General features: G+C 34.2%; 1 protein-coding gene across 2 annotated transcripts in view; it reads left to right on the forward strand.

Moving 5' to 3' along the window:
* GRIK2 (glutamate ionotropic receptor kainate type subunit 2) overlaps nt 1-25,946 on the forward strand; it is a 356,468-nt gene that overhangs the window by 320,693 nt on the left and 9,829 nt on the right. Inside the window, exons 16-17 of one of the 2 annotated variants that reach the window (XM_072333342.1) lie at nt 14,470-14,720; nt 14,918-15,042. In XM_072333342.1, the coding sequence (XP_072189443.1) occupies nt 14,470-14,720; nt 14,918-15,004 (338 nt within the window). In that variant the 3' untranslated portion in view covers nt 15,005-15,042. Of the gene's footprint in view, nt 1-14,469; nt 14,721-14,917; nt 15,043-25,946 lie in introns of those variants that run through there. The other variant, XM_072333341.1, reaches the window with a different exon arrangement.

Raw genomic sequence — 25,946 nt, forward strand, 5'->3', positions numbered from 1 at the left:
AAGTCTATGAGCATCAATTATTTCCACACACTTGAAGAAATGAAGTCTGGTTTAATCAGTCTGGAATTTTTAGTATTGTGAAAGCATTTCTGAAGTAAACATAATTTAGTGAGCTGAAATGTAGGCATGACGTGAGAAATTGATACTGTGTACTCGGAGCACACAGTAGAACTGGTGCACACCTTTAAAATTAATAAAATTCACTGATGTTTGAAAGAAGGGTGAGGCAGCACTATGTATGTTATCTTTGCTTTCAGCTTTATTTAACATGTCACATATGACACAAAAATAAGCTACAGACAATGAATTTGATAAGTTATAGATGGAATGACCTACTCTCATGATTTACATGTAAAAATTAAGGTAGCAGCTTTGTATATACTTGAAATCTTGCAGTATAATGCATGAGGTATTTCTGATAATTAGCATGTAGATGTGCATTATGTACCTTTAGGTATTTTCAGAAAATCTATGTATTTATCTTAATGGTTGGAATTTGGCATTGGGTGAGTATACAGCTCACCATCCAAGGTTGAAATTAGTTTAAGGAGGGGAAGGAGGAGGAAAAACAGAATGTAAGAAAGGGAAAGACAGAAAAAGTATTGACCTGCTTGGGTAATATAATATTTTTTATTTAATTATTGTTAATTATATATTATAATTTAATGTATAACTTAATAATAATAATTTTTATATTTAATGATAGGTCCTATAAAATGATAATCACCTCCGTTAGTTTTAAATGTCCCATTTCTTCACCATGAATGACAAAGATATTAAAAAATGAGTTTATTCTTGAATGAATCCCAGATGAGACAAATGTGTATGATACTTCCATAAACTCATGGTCTTCTGATCAAACATAACTTGTAACTTTGTCTTCAAAAAGATTTAGTCTATGCACGAATATACATTTTATGCCTTACATGAACAGACCTGTTATGACTTGCATTTGGTCAACACACAGTAGTGTAAACCAGACTAATAGCATGTGACAAATGTTATTTTCCCTTTTGAGTATTTATTAAGACTGTTGTCTATCTGAACTGAACAACATGGAAGATTAGAAATTTAGCTTCTATGCACTCTATATTAAGGCATTAATTTTCTACAAAGCCACTTTTTTTTTTTTTTTTTTTTTTTAAATCTAAAATCGAAAGAAACATATTATGAAATCATCTCTAGAAAAATAATAATAGTAATAAAAAAGCACTCCTCCTTCTCTCTCAAGTAGTTTCATGCAATTGTTTTTCAAAACTTTTCTTTCTTTTCAGCATGGTAGACAGCCTGTTACTTCCTGTCTTACTTATTTTCAGTTGAATTGCATCTTGTTCCTCTGTTCAACCTTGAGTATGTAAGTGGCTGACAATTGTATATGTCAAACCCACTCCATATGAGGAGATATACTAAGCATGCATCTTTCAGACACGGTGACAGCACAGGACAGTCTGAACATGCCAGAGAGAATGTGTATGTGTGTGGAGATGCACGCAAAGTAAAAAGTTTGACATTTTGAAATTAAAAAATTATAGGTGTAAGCAACCCTAATAAAAAGCATTTATTCTAACTATAAAGAAATGAAAAATAGTAAGGGACCTTTGGGAGGTAAGATTTACAAGAAAATAAATGCCATTACTTGTAATTTCTCAGTTACAAAACAGAGTAGGATCTATTAAATAAAACTCTTCACTTCTACTAGTTAATGACTTTTCTCTTGCTGTGATCAAACGTTTTCTTATCAGAGCAAGCTGTTATTCTTATCCCTGATCATTCCATGATGATAGACTACCAAGATATCCTGAAAGAAAAAGCTAGGAAGGGTATAAGGCACATATCTTTAATATTAGTTATTTTAAAAAAATTTAAGAAAGGAAATGTGTTCTTCCTTTGCAATATGGAGGTACTTCACTATACTTGGAGAGAAAATAAAATTCTTAAGACACAAATGAAATGAAGCAGTATATTTTTGGGTCTAGATAAAAATGTTGTATTTTTGGGGGTCCACATTCAAACACAATTAATAACCAATATTTCATCATCAAACTATTTTTCATGGAACTACCCATTGAACAAAGCTGCAATAACCTGGAAACCACATCCAAACATTGAATTGTTTTTCATGTAAATATGTCTGCATGCTGTGTATTTATATATTTACAACAGAAAGCTGACAGCTGCTGTCATATAAACAAGTCACATCTTGCATGTCAAAAGCTTTCCAGCAGAGTTGCATTGGCCATGGGCACTAGATATTTGCATAGCTACTTCAGTTCAAAGAATGGAAAAAAACTTCTAGGCTTTCATGTTGTATTGATTTAAAGGTACTATTCTTAGTGAAGTTGTCTTTACTGTAAATCCTAATGTGCAGAGGTTTCACACTGATAGACAGATAAGTTACACCATGCCACACTCTCCCTCCTCGACAGAATATGATAAAAAATCTCAGACTAATATAAATAAAAGGACATCATTTACCAGTTACTGTCATGGGCAAAACAGATTCGGCACAGACAGATTAATTTAATTTATTGCCTATTACTAGTAGACTAGATCAGTAAGAACTAAAGCAAGCTAATTACAGAATCAGAATATCCTGAATTGGAAAGGGACCCACAAGAATCATCAAGTCCAACGTTTTTCTGAAAACACTGTCCAGATTAGGCTTACTGCTAGACTTACTAGCATTACTACAGCTCCTGGGATCCTCTTCTAATATCTAACCACCTGAGGGCTGCTCCTGCAGGGGTATCAATGGGACAGCAGTTTGTCCCTTTCTTTCAGCTGCTCTTGCAGAGCTCACTGCTCAGGTCTGGCAGTGGCAGTCCCTTTGGAGCAGCTGGAGCTGGCTCTGGTCACCGATCCCACCCCTGCAGCTTCTGGCTACCAAACAATGATGAGTAAGCACTGTGGGTTTTGTTTGGTTGGTTTGGTTTGTTTGTTTCTGCTATTTTTTTTATTTTTTATTTTTTTAACAATATGTTTTTTCCTTTAAGAGAACAATATATTTTTTTCTTAAAAATATCCCACATTGCCCAACTTTTGTATGACTTCCAAAAAGTCTCTTTGTTTGACTGTTTAATGTGCAAATCACTAATAGAATACACAAAAGTGCATTTATTTACTCTTGCACAATGTAATTTAACTCAACATTTTTTACTTAGGAATTAAAATCTTTTATATTTTATAAATCAGAGCCATTAGTAGGGTTGTATTTCTCAGTCTATTTATTTATCTTTTCTGAATTTCAGTCAGTTGTGTAGCAAGTAAATAAAATGCTGTCTGGAGTATGTGTGTTTTGGAGACTGTAGTATTCATTTAATTTCATCAGACATAGAATCTGGAAAGAGAATTTCACACTCCACCCCTTTAAATTAAAGAGTTCATTAAAAAAAAAAAAAAAAAAAAAAGTTTTCAGGTGGTAATTTATGAGCTGCTATTTCACATCTTCTCTTTGACTTAATGAATTATTCATATATATATCTAAGCCATTACTAAATGCACTACAATCCGTTCCTACCTAGTGAGAAGCTGCTGGATTCAGATAGAATTTGAATAGCCTAATCAGAAAATGTATAACAACTAACATGTTGCATCCTATAGCACTGGAGGTCATCTGATTTATGAGTATTACTTATGTCTCTTAGGAGTAACCTAAAAAAATACTCCCAGTAAGAGTTTATTTTTCATAATATTGAAAATTTGTAGTTGATCTGACCACAGCCTCAGTGCATATATTTTACAAAAGATTTCATTACATGCCCCTTTTAAGTGTTTCCAAATATAGAAACATTTAAATAGAGGCACAGTGGGGTATATAAAGTGGGGTATATAAATTGCTTAAGAACAAAAGCTTTTAAAATACGCTTGATGTTTCAAAGACTAAAACAAATGTTTTCAGAAAAACAAACAACCAACACAACAACAACCAAAAAACCACCTCAAATTACTCTCATTTCCCAAATATACAGAGGACATTTAAAAATAATTATTTGAAGATGATTTCAAAACCCTCCTTTATTCTCCTTTCAGAATTTGTTCAGCCTGCACTCTTGCTTCATTCATCATTCTAGCCAGAGGTTTGTAGCCTTCTTTTGTAATCAACCAAAAATTAGTTTATATACAAAGCTTGTCAGTAAAGTAAAAATTGGTGTAAATGCTTTGTAAAAACTAGTACTTCAATATCCTACATATGTGTAGGATCTTGCCTGCTTAAATTTGTCTCACTTTTTAAAGATCAAAGCCTTAAATTCTACAGTTATATGTGTGTGAAATAAATTTTTCTTTTTAAGCAGTTTTTACATCCATGTTAATGTTTCAAAGAAGCGCCAATGTATTTCAGAAAAGAAATCTATTATGTTATTACATATTTAGAACATAGTGATGCTAGAAATCTTTCCTGCTCTAGGTGCATGCAGCTGTGGCAAGATGAAGTCCAGCTTGACCAAGATTAAAGTATGAAACTCCTGAAATTTTATAAAAAAGAATTGAAGGTACAGTTGTCGGTAGTCAAACATAGTCAAGTATTATATGAAAGCTGCTAAAGTAGGAAACAATCTATTCTTTGAGTTCTGAGTGAATGAGGATATATAGTATAGTTATCCTGCAGTTAACCTGTTCTGAAGATACAGATGAGTATTTGGGTGTCAGTTTTTTGTAGCTTATTTATTTATTTATTTTTAATTATTTCTCTCCCCACTGATGCTTTTATTCTAAGAGAATATTTTAAAACTCCCTGAAAGATTTTCTGGGGGGATTCTTATTTCAGTCACTGAGCACCCATGGCTTTATTTAAGTATTCCCAATGTCTTTTAATGTTGGGAGTGTTATCAGTCCAATCAGATTATTCTAATCCTCGCTAGTGCTCAGTTATGACAGTTTTTGTCTTCTTGGTTACAAGATGAAGTTCTCTCCCATACTTCCAATTACTTTCAGGGGACAGATTTGCAGAAGAGAAATGTCATTGATTTTCTCTAAAGAAGTGTTGAAAAATAAAAAAGGCACGCCATTTTCGTCTGTAAAATATCTGAGTAAGAAAATGTCTTGCTCTACTTTAGGGGAGAGGCAAGGTTCTTTTGATAAATTATGCCCAGCGTGAGATTAAGAAGAAAAACATTCAAATGTTGATCCGACCAGTTTATTAGAAATAATAGACAGCTGAGGGGATGGGGAAGGGAGAACGGCAAATATCGAAATTAGGGTGATGGGGAAGGGAAAGTGGGTGATAGGAAAGGTGGAAAAAGTCAAGAATTACGTAAAGGCGGGGAAAGTCACCTCCTGGATGCAGCAGCGTCCCGTTGCACGCTGTTTCGTTGGTCCAGGGAAAACAAGCGTAGGGGAGAGCAGCAGCAGAGTGGCAAGCCGCAAGCAGATCGGTGCAGCGCAGAGCAGGAGGTAGAAAGGGCAGCAGGGTCTCAGGGATTAGCATGGTCTCACGGAGCAGAGTCTCGAGTAGCGAGGTCTCACGGAGCAGCGAGGTCTCATGGGCAGAGTCTCAAGCAGCAAGCCCAGGTGAATCCATTGGCAGCAGTAGGACGACGATGGAGGAATCTGAGGCCTGAAACCTAAAAGTTCTTCATGCAAGCATCTTCTTCAGCATGCAGGCGTTCACGTTGTGAGGCATCTGATGTCAGACAACCTCCTTGTTCACGAAGTGAGGCATCTGATGTCAGAAAAACCTAAATCCATGGTTTGTTCATGCTCTTTTTATCCTACTTCTTCCCAGCCTTTGGGACATTTCTGGAAGGCTTGGGTCAGAATCATGTGAATACCTCGGAGATGGCCCTCTTCCTTGAGATGGGCCCACACAAAAAGACCACTTTAGGGCCATTCATCTGTATCTTATCTCCCTTTCGTAGCTCCCAGATTTGTCCAGTCTGTGCAGTCACCCTTAAACAAAGGGGTTCTGGATCCTTGGTTAAGACTTGCCTGGACTTGTCCTCCTGTGTGTCTCAGACAAAGGGAGTTCTGGAACCTTGGCCAGGCTTGCTTGAACTTGTCCATTTCAGCAAACTTTGGGACAGTAATGTAAAAAGCATGGTCTCTTACAGAAAGTAAGGCTGAGATTTCACAGACGTTTTAAACTGGCATAGGGCTCTTGCAATTTGCAAAAACTGAAATTGATGTGAGCTAGTTTAGTGACTTAAACTTGCAAAATAGTTTACCTTTTCTCATGGACTGAAATTACGTTATGCTTATCTGCCTACACACTAATGAGGCCAGGTGAGTGCTAGTCATAGTAGGAAGAATTGAGAGCATGCCATCTGAGATGTGAAAATGAAATCAGAGTTTCTGCACAGTTAACTATAATACTGAGTCTAAAGACATTCCTGAGACCATTCCCTGTTCTCTGATAGCTGCAGAAGCTACCTTGGATTTTTTCAGTGGCAAAAAACAAAACAAACACAAAAAACCAACCTTAATTTAAAAGTAGTAAGAAGTGAGGAAAAAAAAAAAAAAAAAAAAAAAATCTGTGAAAATCAATTTTACATACATAAAAAAATAATAATAATAATAAAAAAAACTTTTCTAATTCCCCATAACTCCCATTTATCCTACGCCAAACTTTGCAGAACTTGAGAAGTGTAGTTTTCATTCCCCTGTCAAAAACTAACACTGATCACCTTATTGTGACATTCCCTCCATAACATTTGTGCATTTGGTAGTCAACAATCAATGCAGATCATAATTTTACATGTCTTGTTCCAGGAGAAACAAGGCAATTTTTTTTTTTATGTTTCTGTTACCTCAGTTAAATATTGCACAATTTCATAAATTCCAAAGCATATGATTCCTTATTTTTTATGTTACTTTATTTTCCTATAGAAATTTGAGAAAAGGAAAATGAATGTGCTAACCTCAATGGATTCAATTAGTGAGATCTTGCTTTGCTTCAGCTCCTTCTGTAACTCAGTTGTGTCTGACCGTTAGGTAGACAAGTCCATATTTGTATAAATATATTTGTTTAAAAACAAAAATGAACAACGACAACAACAAAAATGAAGAAACAGGTATGAATAGTTAAAGAACCTTTCAAAAAGCAGACAGGTCCAATATAGTAAGGAATAAAAATGTAAATAATAGCCATAATATTGTTAACGATACAATTTAGCCCATAATATTATTAACAATACAATTTTTTATCCAAAATATCAGAAAGTTCAAATGTTTAAAAATTGTTGATTTGCCCTGGTGAATGTATATTCCTGTATTGAACCAGGAGTTGGACTCAGTGATCCTTATGAGTCCCTTCCAACTCAATATATTTTATGATTCTATGATGCCTTTGTAACGTACTAAATCTTTTACAAATCAGTTTACATTGGCTTTCAATTTAATCATTCCTAAGATTTCCAACTGCAGATATTTTCTGTTTATTTTATATGGCACACTGGAGATATCAGAGCTATCCTTGTCTACTGTCTGTTCTAAGGTACTGATGGGGAAAAAAAAAAAAAAAAAGCATCTTACAATTGGTATACCATTTACTTATTGAGTGTGCATATGTATTTATGTTTATGTTTGTATTATGCTTTCTTAGGTAAATCTTGAATAAGAGGCGTAATGAATACTGTGCAATCTTTGCATTCTGAATTTCATTACTAAGAGTATAATCTTTGTCCCCTGCCTAGTTTTCAAAATCTAAAGCACTACAAAACAAAGAAAGAAACAGAGAAAATACGAAAACCAAACAGCAACAATAATAAAAATGAACCAAAAAAAGCCCTCCTAATTTTTAAGCAATGATAACCTGAGTATATCATTTTGTTTTATTGTTAAAATCCCCTCGTTCTCTTGAAGCTACTTATTAACATCTGGCTATACAAATTGTATAATATGAACATTTTTTTTACCAGGCCTTGGAGACTTGAGATGTAAGCAGATCTGTCTCTGTAGGAATAAACATGAAGACATATACCAAGACAGGAAACTTTTTTCTTCTTGCCTGCACTTAGTCTGTAATTCTTCATATAATTTATACTGTAATATTAGTCACTTTTATTTGTATAAACTAGCAGTTCTTCAGTTATTCTATAACTAAAACAAATTAATGTATTTGTCTTCATTAGTTGAATATGCAGAATAAAAATAGATGCCTATTATTTATTTTTGTGCATGTCAAAAAATGTACTGAAACTAATCTGAGAATTTCAACTGCTTGAGCAGTTAATTTATTGTTGCTGAAATGTATGATTGTGTAGCTAACATATTTGATAAAACAACTGCACTTTTATAGTTACCTCAGAAATATGAGTGTGCTGAGGCATGGTAGGAGACAATTCTTAACACCAAGGCAAGAGACATTCTGGACAAACTGAAAAACAATGAACAAATGAAAAAAATGCCTTACAACAGAAAACGTTTTTACAGTGAGGATGGTTGGACACTGGAACAGGCTGAAAGTTTACTCAGAAAGGCATTCAATGTGATCTTTAAGATCTCTTCCAACTAAAGCCATTCTGTGAACTCAGCTGGACAGCCTGCCCTGGACAAACTGCTGTTGCTTGAGCCACTGGGGTAAGCTAGACAGTCTCCACTGGTCAGTTCCAAATTTCTGTCTTTCACTGTATACATATGGAACATTTTTGCAATGAAAGTATTTCAGACTTTTTAATTATAGAATGAAGATTGTTCTCATTGAACAATGACTTGAATTTGCACACAAAGATGTAAACATATGCTCCTGGTCATCATTTAGTTCGAGTCAAACATGTTACATTTTTTTTTGCACTTAAATAGTTCCTTTGTAATGGAAAAGAAATTTGAAACTGAAAATTCTGCATAAATTTGAATTCTTCCTATCTCATCTATTCACACATTTAAGGATAGAATTAAGAATGTTAGCTAGGATAAATGACAAGAGTAGCACTGTGGCTCTGTCACAGACAGAAAGACAGCACAGTAAGTGAAACTCTGGAGGCCTATACAATAACCAGTGTTTTTAAGCTCTCTGAATATTTGAGGATTCTTATTCTCACCTGAGGAACACAGCTGATGTCTCCTATGTCTCCATTTCCCAAAGGTCCACCAAGAGCAGACTGCCTTGCTTCATTAATCACTTTTATCATGTAACTGGGGAAGAGAAATCCGCATGAAAAACAAAAGAGCCAGCTTTTCTTACTTATTTGGAGGACTGTACTGAAAAAACTGTCTTGCTTCATTTAACATCATAAAGGAAATTTGTTTTTAAAACTGTACTTCACAAAATAACAGAATGGTTGAGTTTGAAAGATACCTCTGGGGGTCATCTGCTCCAAACACTCTGCTCAAGCAGGGCCACCTGGAACCAGTTGCCCAGACCACATCCAGATGGCTTTTGTATATGTCACATCCATTCCATAGTGTAATACACTGATAGCTGACTTATTCTGTACTCTTAAAAATTATCAGACTAGTTGATATTTCTTGTGCAAGTGGCTTCTTTTGCATCTGAAGACATCTTCTCAGAGGCATAATTTTTAGTTTTTTATTTATTTATTCGTGTATTTGTTCATTTATTATGTTGAGAGCTCAGGACATGAACATCCTTTAGTATCTGGTTGATGAGCCTTTCTCCTTCACAACTGAACAAAAGTCTGAAACAGATAAAGAAGGATCTTCTCCTTTTTTGAGTTAGCAGGAAATACTATGCTTTCTTTTGATTCGTTGTTACACTGTCATGTGCTGCTTGTTTTCTAATATTGACAAAGAATTTCAGGTCATCAAATGCACAGCTATTGCAATGGCATTACTCCATGATATGGAAATAGCATTCCATGATCCCAAGGAATGGGAAAATTAGTTGATTTTTATAGTAGATCCAGGAACTGTGAATTGTCAGAATTCCTCGCGTTCTTCAGATGTTGATTGGTAACTTCGGAATCCACAGGCAGGAGGCACTATACTGCCTCTTCTTTATTGTTTCTCTTTCATGCCAGTTATAGAGGACTTTTTACTAGGGAGAAAAACTACCTATGATTTTCAGTTCTTTGGAGCTAAAGTACTTCTACTGTCTTCAGTGCCCCTGAGCTGCATAAGAGAGGAAGATTCTCTCCTATGGCATGTTGTAAATTTGGATGACAGCCTTTATTACTGAGTGCTGAGTATGCTACATATTCCTGGAATGTGTTTCAGGACTGGTGACACATGATGCCCTGCATCAGGAAGGTGTTTTTCTGTGGTTCCTCATAGGCTAAGCATCTATTCAGTTCATACTGAAAATAAATATGTTACTGATTATGATAGTTATGTTACAACATCAAACAGTCATTCTTATTTTCAATAACAAGGGAAACATAGCAGCAACAAAAGAGGCTATAAATTATTGTAAAGCTAATCAAATTGGAGTTTTCTGTCTAGTAAATGAAAATTAACACATAACTAAGTAAGTCAACATGGGCATACAATTCCATATTTCGAAATATCAAACAATTTACAGCAATTTCACATTATAAAATTCACCTGGAACAATGAAACAAACAAGTTCCAGTTTCAACAGTTTTTAATGAGTTTGTGAAGTGCTACCATTTCTTTATATATTTGGGCCACACTCAGTTCTACAGGTCCTAGTATGTTTCAAATCCTTTTGTCATTGATTGAAAATAAATAAATAAACGATCTAAAGATTTAATTAAATTATAAGTTAGTAAGGAGTATTCCAAAGATCAGCCAGATCAGCAGGATGTCAATGTTTTAATCTATATACAGTGAGGTATATATATATCAACGTTACGTGTTCATAAATCATGACTAAATACTTAACTATGTACATAAATCTTTATGTACTGAGACTTCAGGGAAGCAAACCTATCTACATATAACTTCAGTATTTCCAAGTCTTTGCTATCTTAGCTTGGTATAGATATTTTAGACAGAATTTAATACAAATTTGCATTTACATTTTAAATTTTCGTATTTAAGTTATTACAAATCGTTGCATTCCTCATTCATTTTGTTGATCATAGAAAGGTATTATGGTCTGTTTAAACTGTGTAAATAGAGAGAAGGTATTAAAATTCTTCCAGCAGAAATTCTCATATAGGCTGTAACTAGAGTGGAGCCAGCAAAAAATGCATGATTTTCTCTGTGGTCCCACTAGTACCAGTTTAGTATGGGGATGGTTCATGGAGTCAATAGAGAAAACAAGACAGAAAACCTGGGGAAGAAAGGGAAGAATAAACCTGATATTTCCACATAGATTCTCTTTTTCTTACAAAATCAATGGAAAATTGTATTTTTATCTTTTTCCTTCATGTTAGGATGTAGTCTTAAATATCTTGGTGTCTGTATTGCTGCTTCCTGCCCATGCCCAAGTAATTCTCCATGCACAAATTCATCAGATTTTTTTCAACAGTAATTACTTTCAGTGACATATGAAGTTCATATTTCTGCATATGAAAATTAAGATTATTTGTGCTTTCTATGAATCTGACATTTTTCTCTCAAATATTTTTTTTATTATTATTATTATTTTTTTTTTCAGTTTCTGCTTTATGGTACTATATTTATACTCTTCATGGTACTATATTTATTTTTCATGTATCTACATATGCATTTGTCAAGAAGTATACAAGTTTCTGTTTTTATTTTTATTCTCTGAATAGTAAATTCTCTTCAGTGAAAAGTTTTGAATTAAAAAACGCACAAGCAGGACATGACCTTCATGAAATACTTCATGAAATTGTTTAATTCATCTTTCACTTGTGATAGAACAGTGGTGAAAATTACCAGTAATATAAAACCTTTTATATTTACTTCTAGACATTTTTTTTATTATTATTTTTATTTTTTCTGAAAGGAAAACTGCAGTTTTAAGTGTGTGATCTAGATGCTTTGTACATATTCTCATCCACTGAACAGACCATGAAACTTTTAGCCATTTCAGGGTCTTCTGAGTTTACTTTTTCCAAATATCAGCTGTCTAGATTTCAATAGACCTAACCTAGACTGTTGCAAAATGAAAATCAATGCATTTATATCATTGTGAATCTTACAGTGAATAAATGGAATTGTAAAAATGTATGCTAGTCTTTTTCAAAGGTAGAGTATTTTAAATATTTAATTTAACATAGTCAGTATACCATGATGCATATCCAAAATTAATTCTTACTTGTAATATTGATGTTTTTTAAGACAAGCTGTAACAAATGCAAATATTGCTGTAGGAAAAGCAAAAGCATTGTAATCTGTTGATTACATAAATATTTGTCCAAATTTTTGCAAATCACCAACAGAAAGTGATGCAAAATTTGTTGAACTGAGTCACTGTTCAGATGCATGTTTTAAATACAATCCATATTAACTTAACTAGTTGTAGACTGGATTATCCTGTGCTTTATGATTTCTACTTATGAATTTCTCTGTTAGTTCATTTTTAAATACTTAGAGGGGACTAAAATTTGTATTTTTATAAAACTGGACCTTAGAATGCATAAATAATATATGAAAAATAGATGGTACTATGTATATACTGAAAACAAAAGAGTGGAAACCTAATGTAAATCAGTTTAACTACGAAGTATCTTGTCAGATCAGAATATGGTTTAAACTGAGTTCAAAATTATCTCTCAGAAGCTAGTGTTATTTAAGTTGTACTCTTGTTAAATATTTATAGGAAGTGTAGCACTCCTCAGGCTCTTGCGAATAAATCATTTTCTGTCTTTGATCTGGATGAAAACAAGTGTCAAGAGCAGGGTTTTATAGAATTTCAGAACAATCAAGATAGTCTGAAACTGTATGACTTAGGATCCTTTGTGCACAAGAAAGCAGAAGGGAAATTGTTTTCCCTTCTCTCTGCTTTCTTATAGTCCCGTGTAAACATAATGTAGCTTCTAGCACAGAATGTTCTTATTTTCTAAGCAGAGAGATTATAAAAACTCAAGTTCTTGCAACTTTACTTTGAGGACAGCTCTTCCTACCTTGTATTTTGAAATAAAGGAAGAGCCCATAATATTTTGTAATGAATGGTCTTTCAGTGTTTAAATTTTGTACTGCCTCAGCAATCTTTTGCAATTAGTTATATTTTCTTGACAAGTTCTAGTTGTGCAATTGAGTACTTTGTGAAAGAAGAAAAAGCCTAAAAAACCACCATATTTTCTCAGAATCTAAAGAGTACAAAATATCCTATTAAAGTTTTCATTCAGCTCTTTCAGAATTAATGAATATATATGAAATAGTGAAAATTGTCAGCATTATCTCTGTAAAAGGATCCTGAGATTTTTTTTTAAGTTATCAAATGAATGAAAATACACTGTATGATTTATCGAAAGGAAACATCGTAAAAATGATAGCTAGATAGCTAGTCAGTAACACTGTTGTGACAGAAAGAAAGCAAAGAGGGATTCTTTGTAGAATTGCATTCATATCACATGAAAAAGGGGATGTCATGCCTTTTCATCTAATCTTTCCTTTCTATTTTATTTTATTTTATTTTTTCCCCTGGGATTTCTTATTCACTTTAATGGAAAATCTTTTTTGTTGTTATTTATTTTTGAAGGAGGAGAAGAAAAATGATGACTTTGTTATTTTCTTAAACATTACACAAATCATAGCACAGAAAAATCAGAAAAATCACTTCTAATTGATGTGATTTACTCTCTAACATTCAGAAGAGTAAAGCTTTCTCCATTGCCATTGTTCAGTAGCTGATGTAGATTTTAAAGTACTCACTGAAAAAACCTTGTGCGCCATATAAAGGAGAGCAGATGACATATGAAGATATGACACTATTCTGTGAACTGCTCTTTGAAATACTGAAACATTTTAAAGCAGCAAAATTGTCACATCTTATTAAAATATTAGATTATAGGAAAGAAATGGCTTACACTAAAATATGAAAATTAACATCCTTGTTATTCAGACACTTAACTTTATCTTTCTGAATGAGCTACTTGGTTCCTGGCCATGCTGATAAGTAAGTATTTAGATGGTATCATGTCTGACAATCTGTCAAATAGACATCTGTGGGCTTGTCCTGAAGCATAAGATGGTGTGTTTCCATTTTGTAATAAAATAATAATTATATAAAGTGCTTGTTACATATCAGATTTGGATCCTCAGATTAGCTTTAGGGTAGTAAACTAAAGCAACAGCCTGTAGGTTTGCATTAAAGAAAATCTACTGCAGCATAATTAAAAGTCTGCTGTGATTTATTATTTTTTTTTTAAATAATACTTTTTGACTGGATTTAATAGTCTAATAGACCATGGGCTTGAATGTGGTAGGACTTGCTTCATCAGTATTTACAGGCTTACAGGAGACACCAACTGGATCAAGTTTTGCACATACATATGTACTCATATGTGTATACATTTTTGCATTTGTATGACCAGAGTGACCGTGGTTAGACATACATGCCTTTCTCATAAATGTTATTGGCTGTAAAGAAGTGGATATTGTTTTTTTTTTTCTGTGGCATTGCATTTAGTACATTCTATTCAAAAGTAAATTTCTTTAGAATATATACCACAGTGAATATCCCTGTGATCTCTTTAGGTTCCCCATATAGAGACAAGATCACTATAGCAATTCTACAGCTGCAAGAGGAAGGAAAGCTTCACATGATGAAAGAGAAATGGTGGAGAGGCAATGGCTGCCCGGAGGAGGAAAGCAAAGAGGCCAGTGCTTTAGGAGTTCAAAATATTGGAGGAATCTTTATTGTCTTGGCAGCAGGATTGGTGCTTTCTGTCTTCGTGGCAGTCGGGGAATTTTTGTACAAATCCAAAAAAAATGCCCAGTTGGAAAAGGTAAATACTTTATTTTACAATTTTATTTTTTATTTATTGTCTATTTAAATAAAATTCAAAACATTTTATAGCCAAATGTATGTGCATATTGATTTTTTATCATATAATACAATATTTCTATAACAAAGGATCACAGCAAAATACCCGAAGTCTTACATTTACAGCTCTTAATTTGTGTTCAATATGTTTAATTGTAGCCAGCTTTCAGGACAAGTGACTATTTCTCCTCTTATTCAAGCCTGAAAAAAGACAGCTTTTTACTCCTGGAAGTGCACTGCAGTTAATTTTATGGATGAAGAAGAAATCTGAAACTGTAATGGGAAACAAATTAAACTACAGATAATTCTGATTTTCAAAAGACAAAACTGTAGTTCAAAGTTAAATGATAAAAATGTGTCTATAGAAATGTTCTTTCTGCTGAAGTTTATACTTGAAAAGTCCTGGTAGCATCTGGAAAATTTTACATCAGCTTAGTTTTTTTGTGAGTTTACTGCTGGCCATAATATAATGCTCTGTAATTTCAAAATGATTTGGTTTTGAAAGTTCTAGTTTTATTTTATTTTATTTTATTTTATTTTATTTTATTTTATTTTATTTTATTTTATTTTATTTTATTTTTCTGTACTTAACAATTTCCATTACCACAATATTGTAATCGTGTCATTACTAATAGTAACTTTTTGAAATTCTTAGCTGTAATTACAAACTTTGACTAGAAAATAAACATCCGAATATATGCCCATGTTTAAATCTAAACTCAAGCTATATATTTTATTTCTCTTACTTTTTCTGAATTTTTAAAATTGAGAGAAACTGTTGAATTTAACTAGGTGTTTATTTATTGTTGTTCAAATTTTGAGGAGCTTTTGACCTATGGTAATTCTTATATTTCTGTTTAGTAAAATGATATGTAAATCCAACAGATATATTTTTTCCAGATGCTACTGGTGAATTTTTGTAACTTGAATTGTTTCTTATAAAATTTAAGATCTGTTTTAACTTCATTTGAGACCACCATACTTTGTTAAAGACATGTTTTCTAATACTTACAAAGGCTGTGTGGGGGTCACAGGGTCCTAAACACAGTCTGAACATGCTACTAAATTGTTAAAGGACCATCTAGATCCTTTTCTTTATGATACTTCAGGCTCATTCAATTCTGTTATTGTGCTATTTGATTGTTATGTTTCTGAAATGAAATTGTGAGTGAAAAGATACCAAATACCTTACTAACCATGTAAATCTCAGAAATTTATCCATGCCTAAGATGAATATGGATTTCATATGGGAACCAATATAATTTGGTTTAGCTTTTTTGGACTTTTAACAGACATTTACTTAGAAAAATAGTAATGTTTTGATGATAATCTTGTAATATTAGTTCTTCAGTGTTCTGCAGGGTAATACTTAGGGTACTTATTAATACTATCAGCATGTTAGAATTAGTATGAGAAAGAAGTAAATAGATGATATTTTCTATTTAAGGAGTTATTTATCCATGCCCTATGGCGCTGGTTTTGTGTGGAGTTTTCAGTCTTTTTTTGTTTGATTGTTTTTTAAAAAAACTTTTTTTTTTTTTTTTTTTTTTTGAGTGTTGGATAGAGATAGCAATAAGTGGAGGTATCTGAATGTCTTGTATTTATTGTACCAAAAAGGTTTCATTGTAGCAACAAGTGCTGAACTAATTTCAGAATTAGGACTGAATCTGAAGCAGTCAGAAGGATTAGGTTCTTCCACTCTTCTTCCACCTTGTCTCCAATATCTTCCCTCCCTGTCCCTCCCCATACACTCAACTACTCTCATCTCAGGAGGACACAATTAAAATTTTAAATGTAGAATAAAACTGACAGGAAATGACGCTGGGATCCCTGCATATGTCCTTCCATGTACCACCCTCACCCACTCTTCTAGAACTCACTGGCATTCACTGAATGACTTCTGCCTCCCTGCTCAAAAGTAACAGATTGCTTTTGCCTAGGAGAGAAGAGTATAGCAACAGCCAAAGGGGAGACAGGCAGGACAGACATCTGTCTCCAATTTCTACATCTCCTTTACTGTGAAAAGTAAACTCTGCAAATAACAAAGTGTTGGTTATCCCACAGAGACAGAGGAATCAGCTATTTTTTCTAACATTTATTTCATTCTTTTAGATGCAGAGTATAATTCTGTCATTGTATATAACTTGTTGGCATTTGAAAACAGGAAAGATCAAATGTCATATTAACAACCAAGGAAATGACAGAAATCAAATTACTTCAGCTGCTAAATATATGAAGCATCCTGGGATACAAATGAACATGTTAACAAATTTGCCTCCCTTGTTACATAAGAAATATACAGTTGCACTTTCATTGAGACAATGGGGAAGCAATGCAGATTTTAGGTTTATAATCTAGATGATTTTTGAGCATTTTTGATGTCAGCTTCCATCATGGAGTACATATGGAAACAGAAACACTGACTGGTGTGAAACTGTTTGGAGCAGTGATATCTCAAAAGAAATGGAGCTGAGAAAAGCAGCAGACAAAATGTTGTTAATTTCTAAAGAAACTGCTACTTCCAGTAATAGAAGTGGTTCAGAGCATCCATGTTCCTGATGTGCTCAAAAATCTGAAGGAAACATTGGACACTTCTTATTCCTCTGGGAGATAAATACCAGTAACCAGAATGCCACCCAAGTATTCATGCCACCACAGCATTTTATAGACATGGAGAAATTCCTCCTTTATTCACACTTTTCAAAAGTAAAAATTATTCTGGTTGTCATCACCATTAAACTGTTAGTAACTACTCTGGCCAGTTTGTTTGAAAAACAAGTGTCCTAATTTACTAGATATTTTCTGGAAGATCCAAATTTAATGGATGCAAAACCTAACCAAAACAATCAATCATGCTATCAAACAAATGATAAGAATAATAACACTAAAACAACACCAGAAATTGTATGGACTCAATTATACTATCATTTGTAGCCATTCAAAACTCAGAGAGTTATCAGCAAATCAAAGGTAGATCTGTTTGAGAAATAATAGCAGATGTATATTTTAATAACTTTGAACAGTTAGAAACTTCAAAGAATGTGAAATGAGACCTTGAAGGAAATCTGGTCAGAGGCTTCCTAAAACAAGATTCAAGGGTGGAAAGGAAAGGTTAAGGGAGATGGGCTCATTCGATTCAGAATGGAAAGGCTGCTGGGAGACCTCACTGTAGCGTTCGAGTACTTAAAGGAAGGTTACAAACATGAGGAATACTGAATTTTTGCGTGGTCTGACAGTGACAGCACAAGAGGGAATGGTTATAAACTAAAAGATGGAAGACTTATCTTAGATGTTAGGGGAAAGTTTTTCACTGTAAGAGTGCTGAGGCACAGGTGCAGGCTACCCATAGAAGCTGTGAGTGCCCCACCCCTGGAGGTGTTGAAGGCCAGGGTAGATGGGGATGTGGGCAGCCTGAGCTGGTGGGTGGCAACCCTGCAAGTGGCATGGGTTTGGAACTGAGTGGGCTTTAAGGTCCCTTCCAACCCAAGCCATTCTGTGGTTCTATGATAAGGCTCTATGATAATACATAATACTAGATTAAGAATGTACTGAAACAGCAACACAGGCAAAGTATTTCTGGAGTTATATGATTAAATAATAACAAAAAGATAATTTAGCCTCTACATAATATGTGTTTTTAAATTATGGATTATAAAGCAATAAAAACAATATCTAAATTGACACTGGTTTGCATCTTGTATGGATTTCCCAAGGAAGACAAAAACAATTGAACATTCCATCATAAATAATTATTTTCTCAGCCACACAGTTAAATGAAGAAATTTCAGAGAATCATAGAATGGCCTGGGTTGAAAAGGACCACAATGATCACCTGGTTTCAAACCCTCTGCTATGACTAGGCTGCCCAGAGCCACACTCAGACTGGCCTTAAGTGCATCGAGGGATGGGTTATCCAGAGCCTTCTTGGGCAACCTGTCCCATTGTGTCACCAAACTTCCTCCTAATATCTTACCTAAACCTCCCCTGTCTCAGTTTGAAACTATTCCCCTTTGTCCTATCACTATCCACTCATGTATACAGCTGTTCTCCTGCCTGTTTATATACTCCCTTTCAAGTACTGGAAGGCCACAATGAGGTGTCCCTGAGCCTTTCTCTTCTCCAAGCTAAAAAGCCCAGTTCCCTCATCCTTTCCTCATAGGTGAGGTGATCCAACCCTCTGATCATCTTAGCTGCACCTCCTCTGGACCTGCACCAAGTGCTCTACATCATTCCTGTACTAGGGGCCCCAAGCTTGGATGCAGTACAGCAGATGGGACCTCACAAAAGCCAAGAAGAGGGGACAATCACCTCCTTCTCCCTGCTGACCACTCCTCTTTTAATGCAGCCCGGAACATAGTTGGATGCTAGACATTCTGGGCTGCAAGTGCACACTGCTGGCTCATGTCCAGCTTCTCATGTACCAAGGCTGTTCCCAAGGAGGTCTTCCCCCAGTTTGTATATATATCTGGGATCAGAGAACTCCATAAGGATGACATCCATTCCCCTTCCCCTGTCCACTGATGCTCTCTCTCCATCACAGAAGGCAACCAGATTGGTCAGGCAAGGTCTGCCCTTGGTGGAGCCATGCTGAGTGTCTTGGATCACCTTTTTCTCATATGAGACTTAACATAGTCTCTAGGAGGATCTGGTCCATAATATTCCCAGGCACAGAGGTAGAGGTGAGGCTCAGTGGCCTGTAGTTCCCTGGATCTTTCTTTCTACCTTTCTTAACATCAGCCTGGGTAGTTTATATCTCACAGTTATAACAAATGAGTCCTTATGAGTTTGCAGCATTGGACCCAATGTGCACATAGGAAACTATTAAAATGCATATGAATTATGAACAATATTTTACTCATAACCATAGTTTCTATTGAACTAATAAGAAACTCTGAATCCCTAATTGTGATTTGCATAAGATACCAACTATGTATTCGGAGATGACAGAAAATTAACTGGTTTATCAAAACATATCATTTACAAAAATTTCAAACACCTTCTGTGGAACAAAATGGGCACATTTTGATTTTAATAATGTAAGGATGGCAAGAACAGAAGTCTCTGGTCTTATTTGATTCAGAAAATCATGCAGATTCATTGGGCTACAGAGACCATAGTTTATGGTAGCATCTGATCTTAAATGTTTCAGAAATTGTGGGTTTTTTTCTATAATTGACAGTAATTCTGAATTTCCTGTATGCCTCACACACACACACGGTAGTAACATAATAACCTGAGCTGTATTTGGAGCTAAATAACTCCTCTGGTCCTACCTAGTATACAGTCTTACTGTTTTGTTGTTGTTGTTGTTGTTGTTTGTTTCTTTGTTTTTTTTTTTGTTTGTTTGACGTCTGGAGATGGGAAAACATTGTCCTTGTCTTTGGAAGAACTGTGATATTCCAGTGGACATGGTGGGAAGGGGCTGGGGGAGATGGCAGTTCTGAGGCTGTCCCAAGTGCATTCTTTCAGAGTAGCCACAAGATGGTGCCTTCTATTTTATCAGAGAGTAATTTAATTGCTACATTTTCAGTAGAATTTATGTCACAATGCTCACTTATATTTTATTTTATTTTTTTATTTTTAGTTATGGCCTTTTAAAAAATGCTAAAAACTCAAGTTCTGTTGTTTATAATGAAAACATCTAATTATGTCATCTTCTGGGAAACATGTTATTAGGCAGACCATCTTTACCTAGCCAATCTCGACAATAAATGCCCTGCTATTTGCATTTTATAATTGCTTTTACTGGTGAATAACTTACTCTTTGATTTTAACAGGCACTCAAAGGGCAGTGAATAAGCAAGGTTAGAAACAGAAGCCATCTAAAACAATTACTACATCCTTTTTTTGTTGATATGTTTCAGTGCATCGTGGATCATGCATCATGTCCACTTCTTATATTTATTTTTGTAGAGCAAACACTATTATCATAAAAGACATGGGAAAAAAATTGACTTATAGACCATTCGTATTTAACAATATATTGATGGGTCTCATTTCAAGTATTTATTGACCTTTCCTTCATTTTTACCTTTTTTTTTTTTTTTTTTTTTTTTTTTTTTTAAGCCCCTTCAGAGATAATTTCCATTATGATACCACATAAACACAGTAATTAGGTAACTGCCATAAATGTGGTAGAAACTACTTGTGTACTGCTGAAAACTTTAGGACAAAATTTATGGTATAGCTGAGGGCAATGACAAGTGTTATGTTTATAGAACATTTGCATGCTGTCACCCTTGCAAGTGATTGATCCTATCTTGATCATAGTTTCTTTGGAAAAGGTGACATTGGCCCACTTTCAGGAAATAATTTTGAAAGTTATTTTTACTCAGTAGGAGACCCCAACCTTTGCAAGAGTCAAAGAGGAAACAAGAACTGCTGGGTTGAAGAATCTTTGCAATGTAACCACATATCAGTTGACTTTGTTCTCTCAAATACAGTTTAAGAGATCCCAATTTTGTTACATGGAAGTAGCATAAAATGTTAACATGAGCTTTATTTGCCAAGGTCCTTCTATCATCTTTTTGCACCAGGATAAATGTAATTCCTTATGACTTAGAACACTTCCTTATAGAGCAAAGTGCATACATGTAACTTTTTCTAACTTCTTTCAGGAAGAAGTTGTTTCATACTGAGATATTATGAATTTTAGTTGTCAATAGTGTATGTCAGCAGTAATTACATAATTTTGTTTTGTTTTGTAATCTTAAAAACAATGCAAAACAGAAATAATTTCATATAAAAAAAAAAAAAAAGAAAAGAATTTTAGAATCCCTTCTTATTTTACAGGATTGAAAATAATAAATAAATAAATGCTAAATTAGTTTTCATCAGACTCCTTTACAAAATCTGCAGTATTACTGGAGTTCAGGGAATATTCCTAATAGTTTAATATCAAAAACCTTTGATAGTTAGGACATTAGTTTACAACATTTTCAAGCAACCCCAAAGTAAATCCCAGGATCGGGATATTTTAACTTTTCAGAAAAGGCAAATTCAAAAGATTTTAAAGTTGAAAAGCGTGTTCCTCAGGCTAAAATAAATAACAGTACATGGGAATTCATGGTAAATCAAAGTGAAAGCTTTGGGATTTATACCCCAAGTAACTTCTACACAACACAGAGTCAGTGATGTTATTTGTATTGTCATGTCATATTTTGTAAAGAAGAAACCTCAGAATTTTTAATGTTGGCTGGGAGAAACAGCAACTGTGGTAATTCATAAAAGTAAATGTTTTTTTTCAGCTTTAGCACATTGCATTGTGCAGATATGAGATTGGAAAATTGGAAACTTCTATCATCTTACATTCCCTTGTGCACTAAATGTGGATTTACAGGCTTGCATGGTTTGTATGTGTGTATGTTGACAGATTACCTGAGGATGAGGTATTAATTATAATTAAATGCCCTCATGAAAACTAGCCAGCTAAGTATTAGAAGATATTTTCTAATGAGGAAAACTTAAAAGTGAACAAAACTCCCTCATTTTTTAGGAAAGGATATTAAAAAAAACAAAAACAAACAAACAACAACAACAACAAAAACAAACCAAAATGAAAGAAATGAAAATCAACAATTTGACAAATGATAACATTTTAAAAATCAGTTGCAAACAATAAAATATTAAAAAACAAGATCTCTATTTTAATTGAGAATTGAAATATATGGAAAACTGTTCTCTGCAAAAGCACAATTATAGGAATGTGATTTCAAAAGGCTTACTAGCACTCCATAAATATTCACTGAAAGATCAGGGCTTAAATTCCAGGTCTTATTTATTGCATATTTTGTTTGACACAGATAATTTAAAGATGTATAAAATATTTGGAAATGTCAACATGTCTTTTATTTTGTAATAATTATAGTTCTCTTTCACTCATCAGTAGAAGAAGATATGCTCCTCTAAATGTTACACTAACCTGTCACATCTACAAATATGTTAGTATATAAAAACTAATATTTGCATTTTTACTTAATCAGCTACACTATAGATAAATGTAGTATAAACAATCTTAATATCAAGATACTTCATAGCTACAGTTGCATCAGTAAGCTCTGTCAACACTTTGGCTCCAATCAGCTTTTAGTTAGGTTGCTTCCACTTCAGTATGAACAAGCAATGCACTTTGAGTTATCTTCTAGTTAGAGAAAATATTCTATACTGTCAGGTGAAACCATGTAATTATGAGGAAACTGATGCTAATACTATGCAGTGCAATATGATTATAGTAGTGTTTCCAAAACAATGGAAACCACTTATGTTAAATTAATACTATTAGTCTCTCTGTTCAACTTGATTTGAGGCCATGTGATATTTTACATTAAGCTTATACTATCACACTGAACTATAAAAGTAGTACATATTTTTACAGTAAATAATGTGCAGTGGACTTAATTAAGTTCAGAAGACTTTAAAAAAAAACTGTTAGCTACAGTTATTTTTAGGCACGTTGTGTTTATTTTCTAAAGTGGCTCTGTATGATAGACTGTCTGTTTTCAAATTAAATTATATGGTGATACATAACAATATTTTAATCCAGGTAGATTAATACCCCAAAGAACTGATTACATACTATCAGCACTTCTTCTCACTATGCCTGAAGATCAACAATACTACTTCTCCTTGGACGAATGAAGAATGAGTTTAGATTTAGGAGCAAAAACGATTTAACAGGTGAATGAAATTTCACAGCCAGTGGCACAGTATCTCAGGAGACTGATTTCTCTGCTGGAAAGCGGAGAAATATACTACACAAAGGTGATAGGAAGATGCAGAAATGTTAGATGTTACATTAGATATCATTCTAAATCAGATGGGCACTACTGTGTACACTGTTATTTATTTGCTCAGTGACATTTATATGTCTGAAGTGCTATGAATAGCTATTGACAATTTTTAAACATCTGAAAGTCATGTGTAGGTGTTGTTCCCAAGAAACTGGACTGCAGCAATCCATTCTGGAAGATGTTCTGTGAATTTCACACCACCAGAAATTATTGGCACTGTCATAGATCCAAATGACAAACTGTACTTCTTGCCACTGGTCCAATTTGGAAACCCAGACTCAAACTAAGGAACCTGGAGGAATCTGAGACTGTAAGCTCAGACTCCCTTACAAGAGGAAGAACTGAGTAATAAGAGTAGATATCTTCTGAGCGCTTCCCCTTACTTTTGCAATGTAGCACCCAACTTCCATCATATCCCTTCAGCCAGGTACTGGATGCACAAAATGACTGCACCATCCTGGTCTGACAAGAAAGCAGGGCTGTGAATCATCTTCATGTTGATGATACCACAGCCCAAATTATTTCATTATCTCCCCAGTGGCCTCATATACTTGTTAAAAGGAGAGATGACAGGATGAAACCTTGTGGAATCCTGCATGAAAGAGAGCCCTCGGGGCTGATGAGCAATTGCCCTATGCCATCCTCTGGGATTTCTCTGAGTGGAAAGAGTGGAACCACACAAGTGCAATCCCATCTGCCCCAGCCTAGGTCCACAGGTGAGTCAGAAAAACATCATGGTCAGTGTGACGTTCAGAAAGGCTGCTGGCAGGAGCCGTATGAAGCCACCTTTGAAAAAGTTTTTGGAAGAGATATGAATTCCCCAACATTCATAGGAACTACTATAGCTGCCAGGTTATGTTCAGGCTGAAAAGAAGGATGAACAGTTTTCAGAAGACTGCAAATAGACTTAGAGGGTTGTGCTTTGTTTTGTTTTGTTTTGGTTTGGTTTGGTTTGGTTTTTTGTTTGATTGTTTGTTTTTGTTTTACTAGAAATCTCTTGAATTCACCAGAGTACATGTTGTTTCATTAGGAAATCAATTTTAGAATCAGAGAGTTGCTGAACTTGTTTTCTGACAATGATTAACATTCTATTGAGCAGGTCATTCATGGCAAGCTAGAATCTTATTGTCCTAAGTGGAGATGCTAATAATCTATGCTGCAAGTGACCTGGTGTTTTTTCTCTTTTTCTTCTTTTTTGAGGGAGGGCAGAGGTGAAGAGTGAGCAGATTGGGAAGCATCAGTGGGTTCATTTTTATGCTGTTTGATTGTTGATTTTTTTTTTTTTTTTTTTTTTTTTGACCAGCAATGACATGCTGTGTATCATCTAAGCTCATATCACAACCATTCAATTCAGGAGATTATTTCAGGTTATATCACTGCTGATTTGCTGCAGGAAGGGCCAGTAGCATCACACTTTTTGAATCTTTCTAGATAGCCAGAAAAGTCATTGGAATAATCAGTGTTCAATTCAGTTTCAAAATGAAACCCTTCATGCCACATCAAGTTGTTTGGAACAATTCTAATGGTCTTGAATTCATAGATATGGGGTGGAAGCAAAACTTAACTTATAGAATAATAATTTTTATTTTGTTTGATTTTGATGTCTTTATTTGAGTATGTGATGGATCTCTCATCTATTTTGTCCTGAAAATTACTTCTTAAAACAGCTCCCAGTTCTGCTCCTACCAAAAATGTAACAATTGCTAAAACTGAATTTGAGAACACTTAGGTAATATTTTCAGTTAATTGATATAAAATTACTTTTCAGTGTATTTGTGTATTACACTTACTATGGATTGAAAATATACTACATCAGGAAAGTTTATGGCAAAATCTTTTAATGTATGTACATATATGTGTGTGTAAACTTTTTGGTTTAAGACTATATACATAACTAAGAATCCTAAAAATCTAAGCATACTTACAAAAGTACACTTTATTTTGATAAGTTAATGCTTACATTTCATGAGATAATCTCTTTTTCCAAGATCATTTTTATTCCTTTAGTTGTTCATCTGTTTTTAAAAATTATGCTGTGCTTCTGTTTCTTTCCAGGGGTTTGAGATAGACTAATTTTTCATAAATGCATTCAAAATATCTGGCATATGGACGGGGAAAAAAGATTAGAAGGGAAGGGCAGGGCAGAGCTGTGCATTGAGTCTCAGCTAACCTCATGAATATAAAAATAAAAAAATGATTGATATGTCCTGTTTGGTGCTAGAACACTGAGCCATAACAGCAAGAATATGCAGGATTACTGCTGCTACTGCTTTAAGAGAATTTAACAAGGTTTCAAATAATATCTGACATGCAAGACTGGAAGTAATAATGAAATTCAACATAAATCTTACAGTTTTGTACTGAATGTTGACAGTCAACTTTATATTAAATCCATTAAA

The sequence above is a fragment of the Excalfactoria chinensis genome, chromosome 3 (genome assembly GCF_039878825.1).
Source record: "Excalfactoria chinensis isolate bCotChi1 chromosome 3, bCotChi1.hap2, whole genome shotgun sequence".
In the NCBI taxonomy this organism is placed as follows: Eukaryota; Metazoa; Chordata; class Aves; order Galliformes; family Phasianidae; genus Excalfactoria; species Excalfactoria chinensis.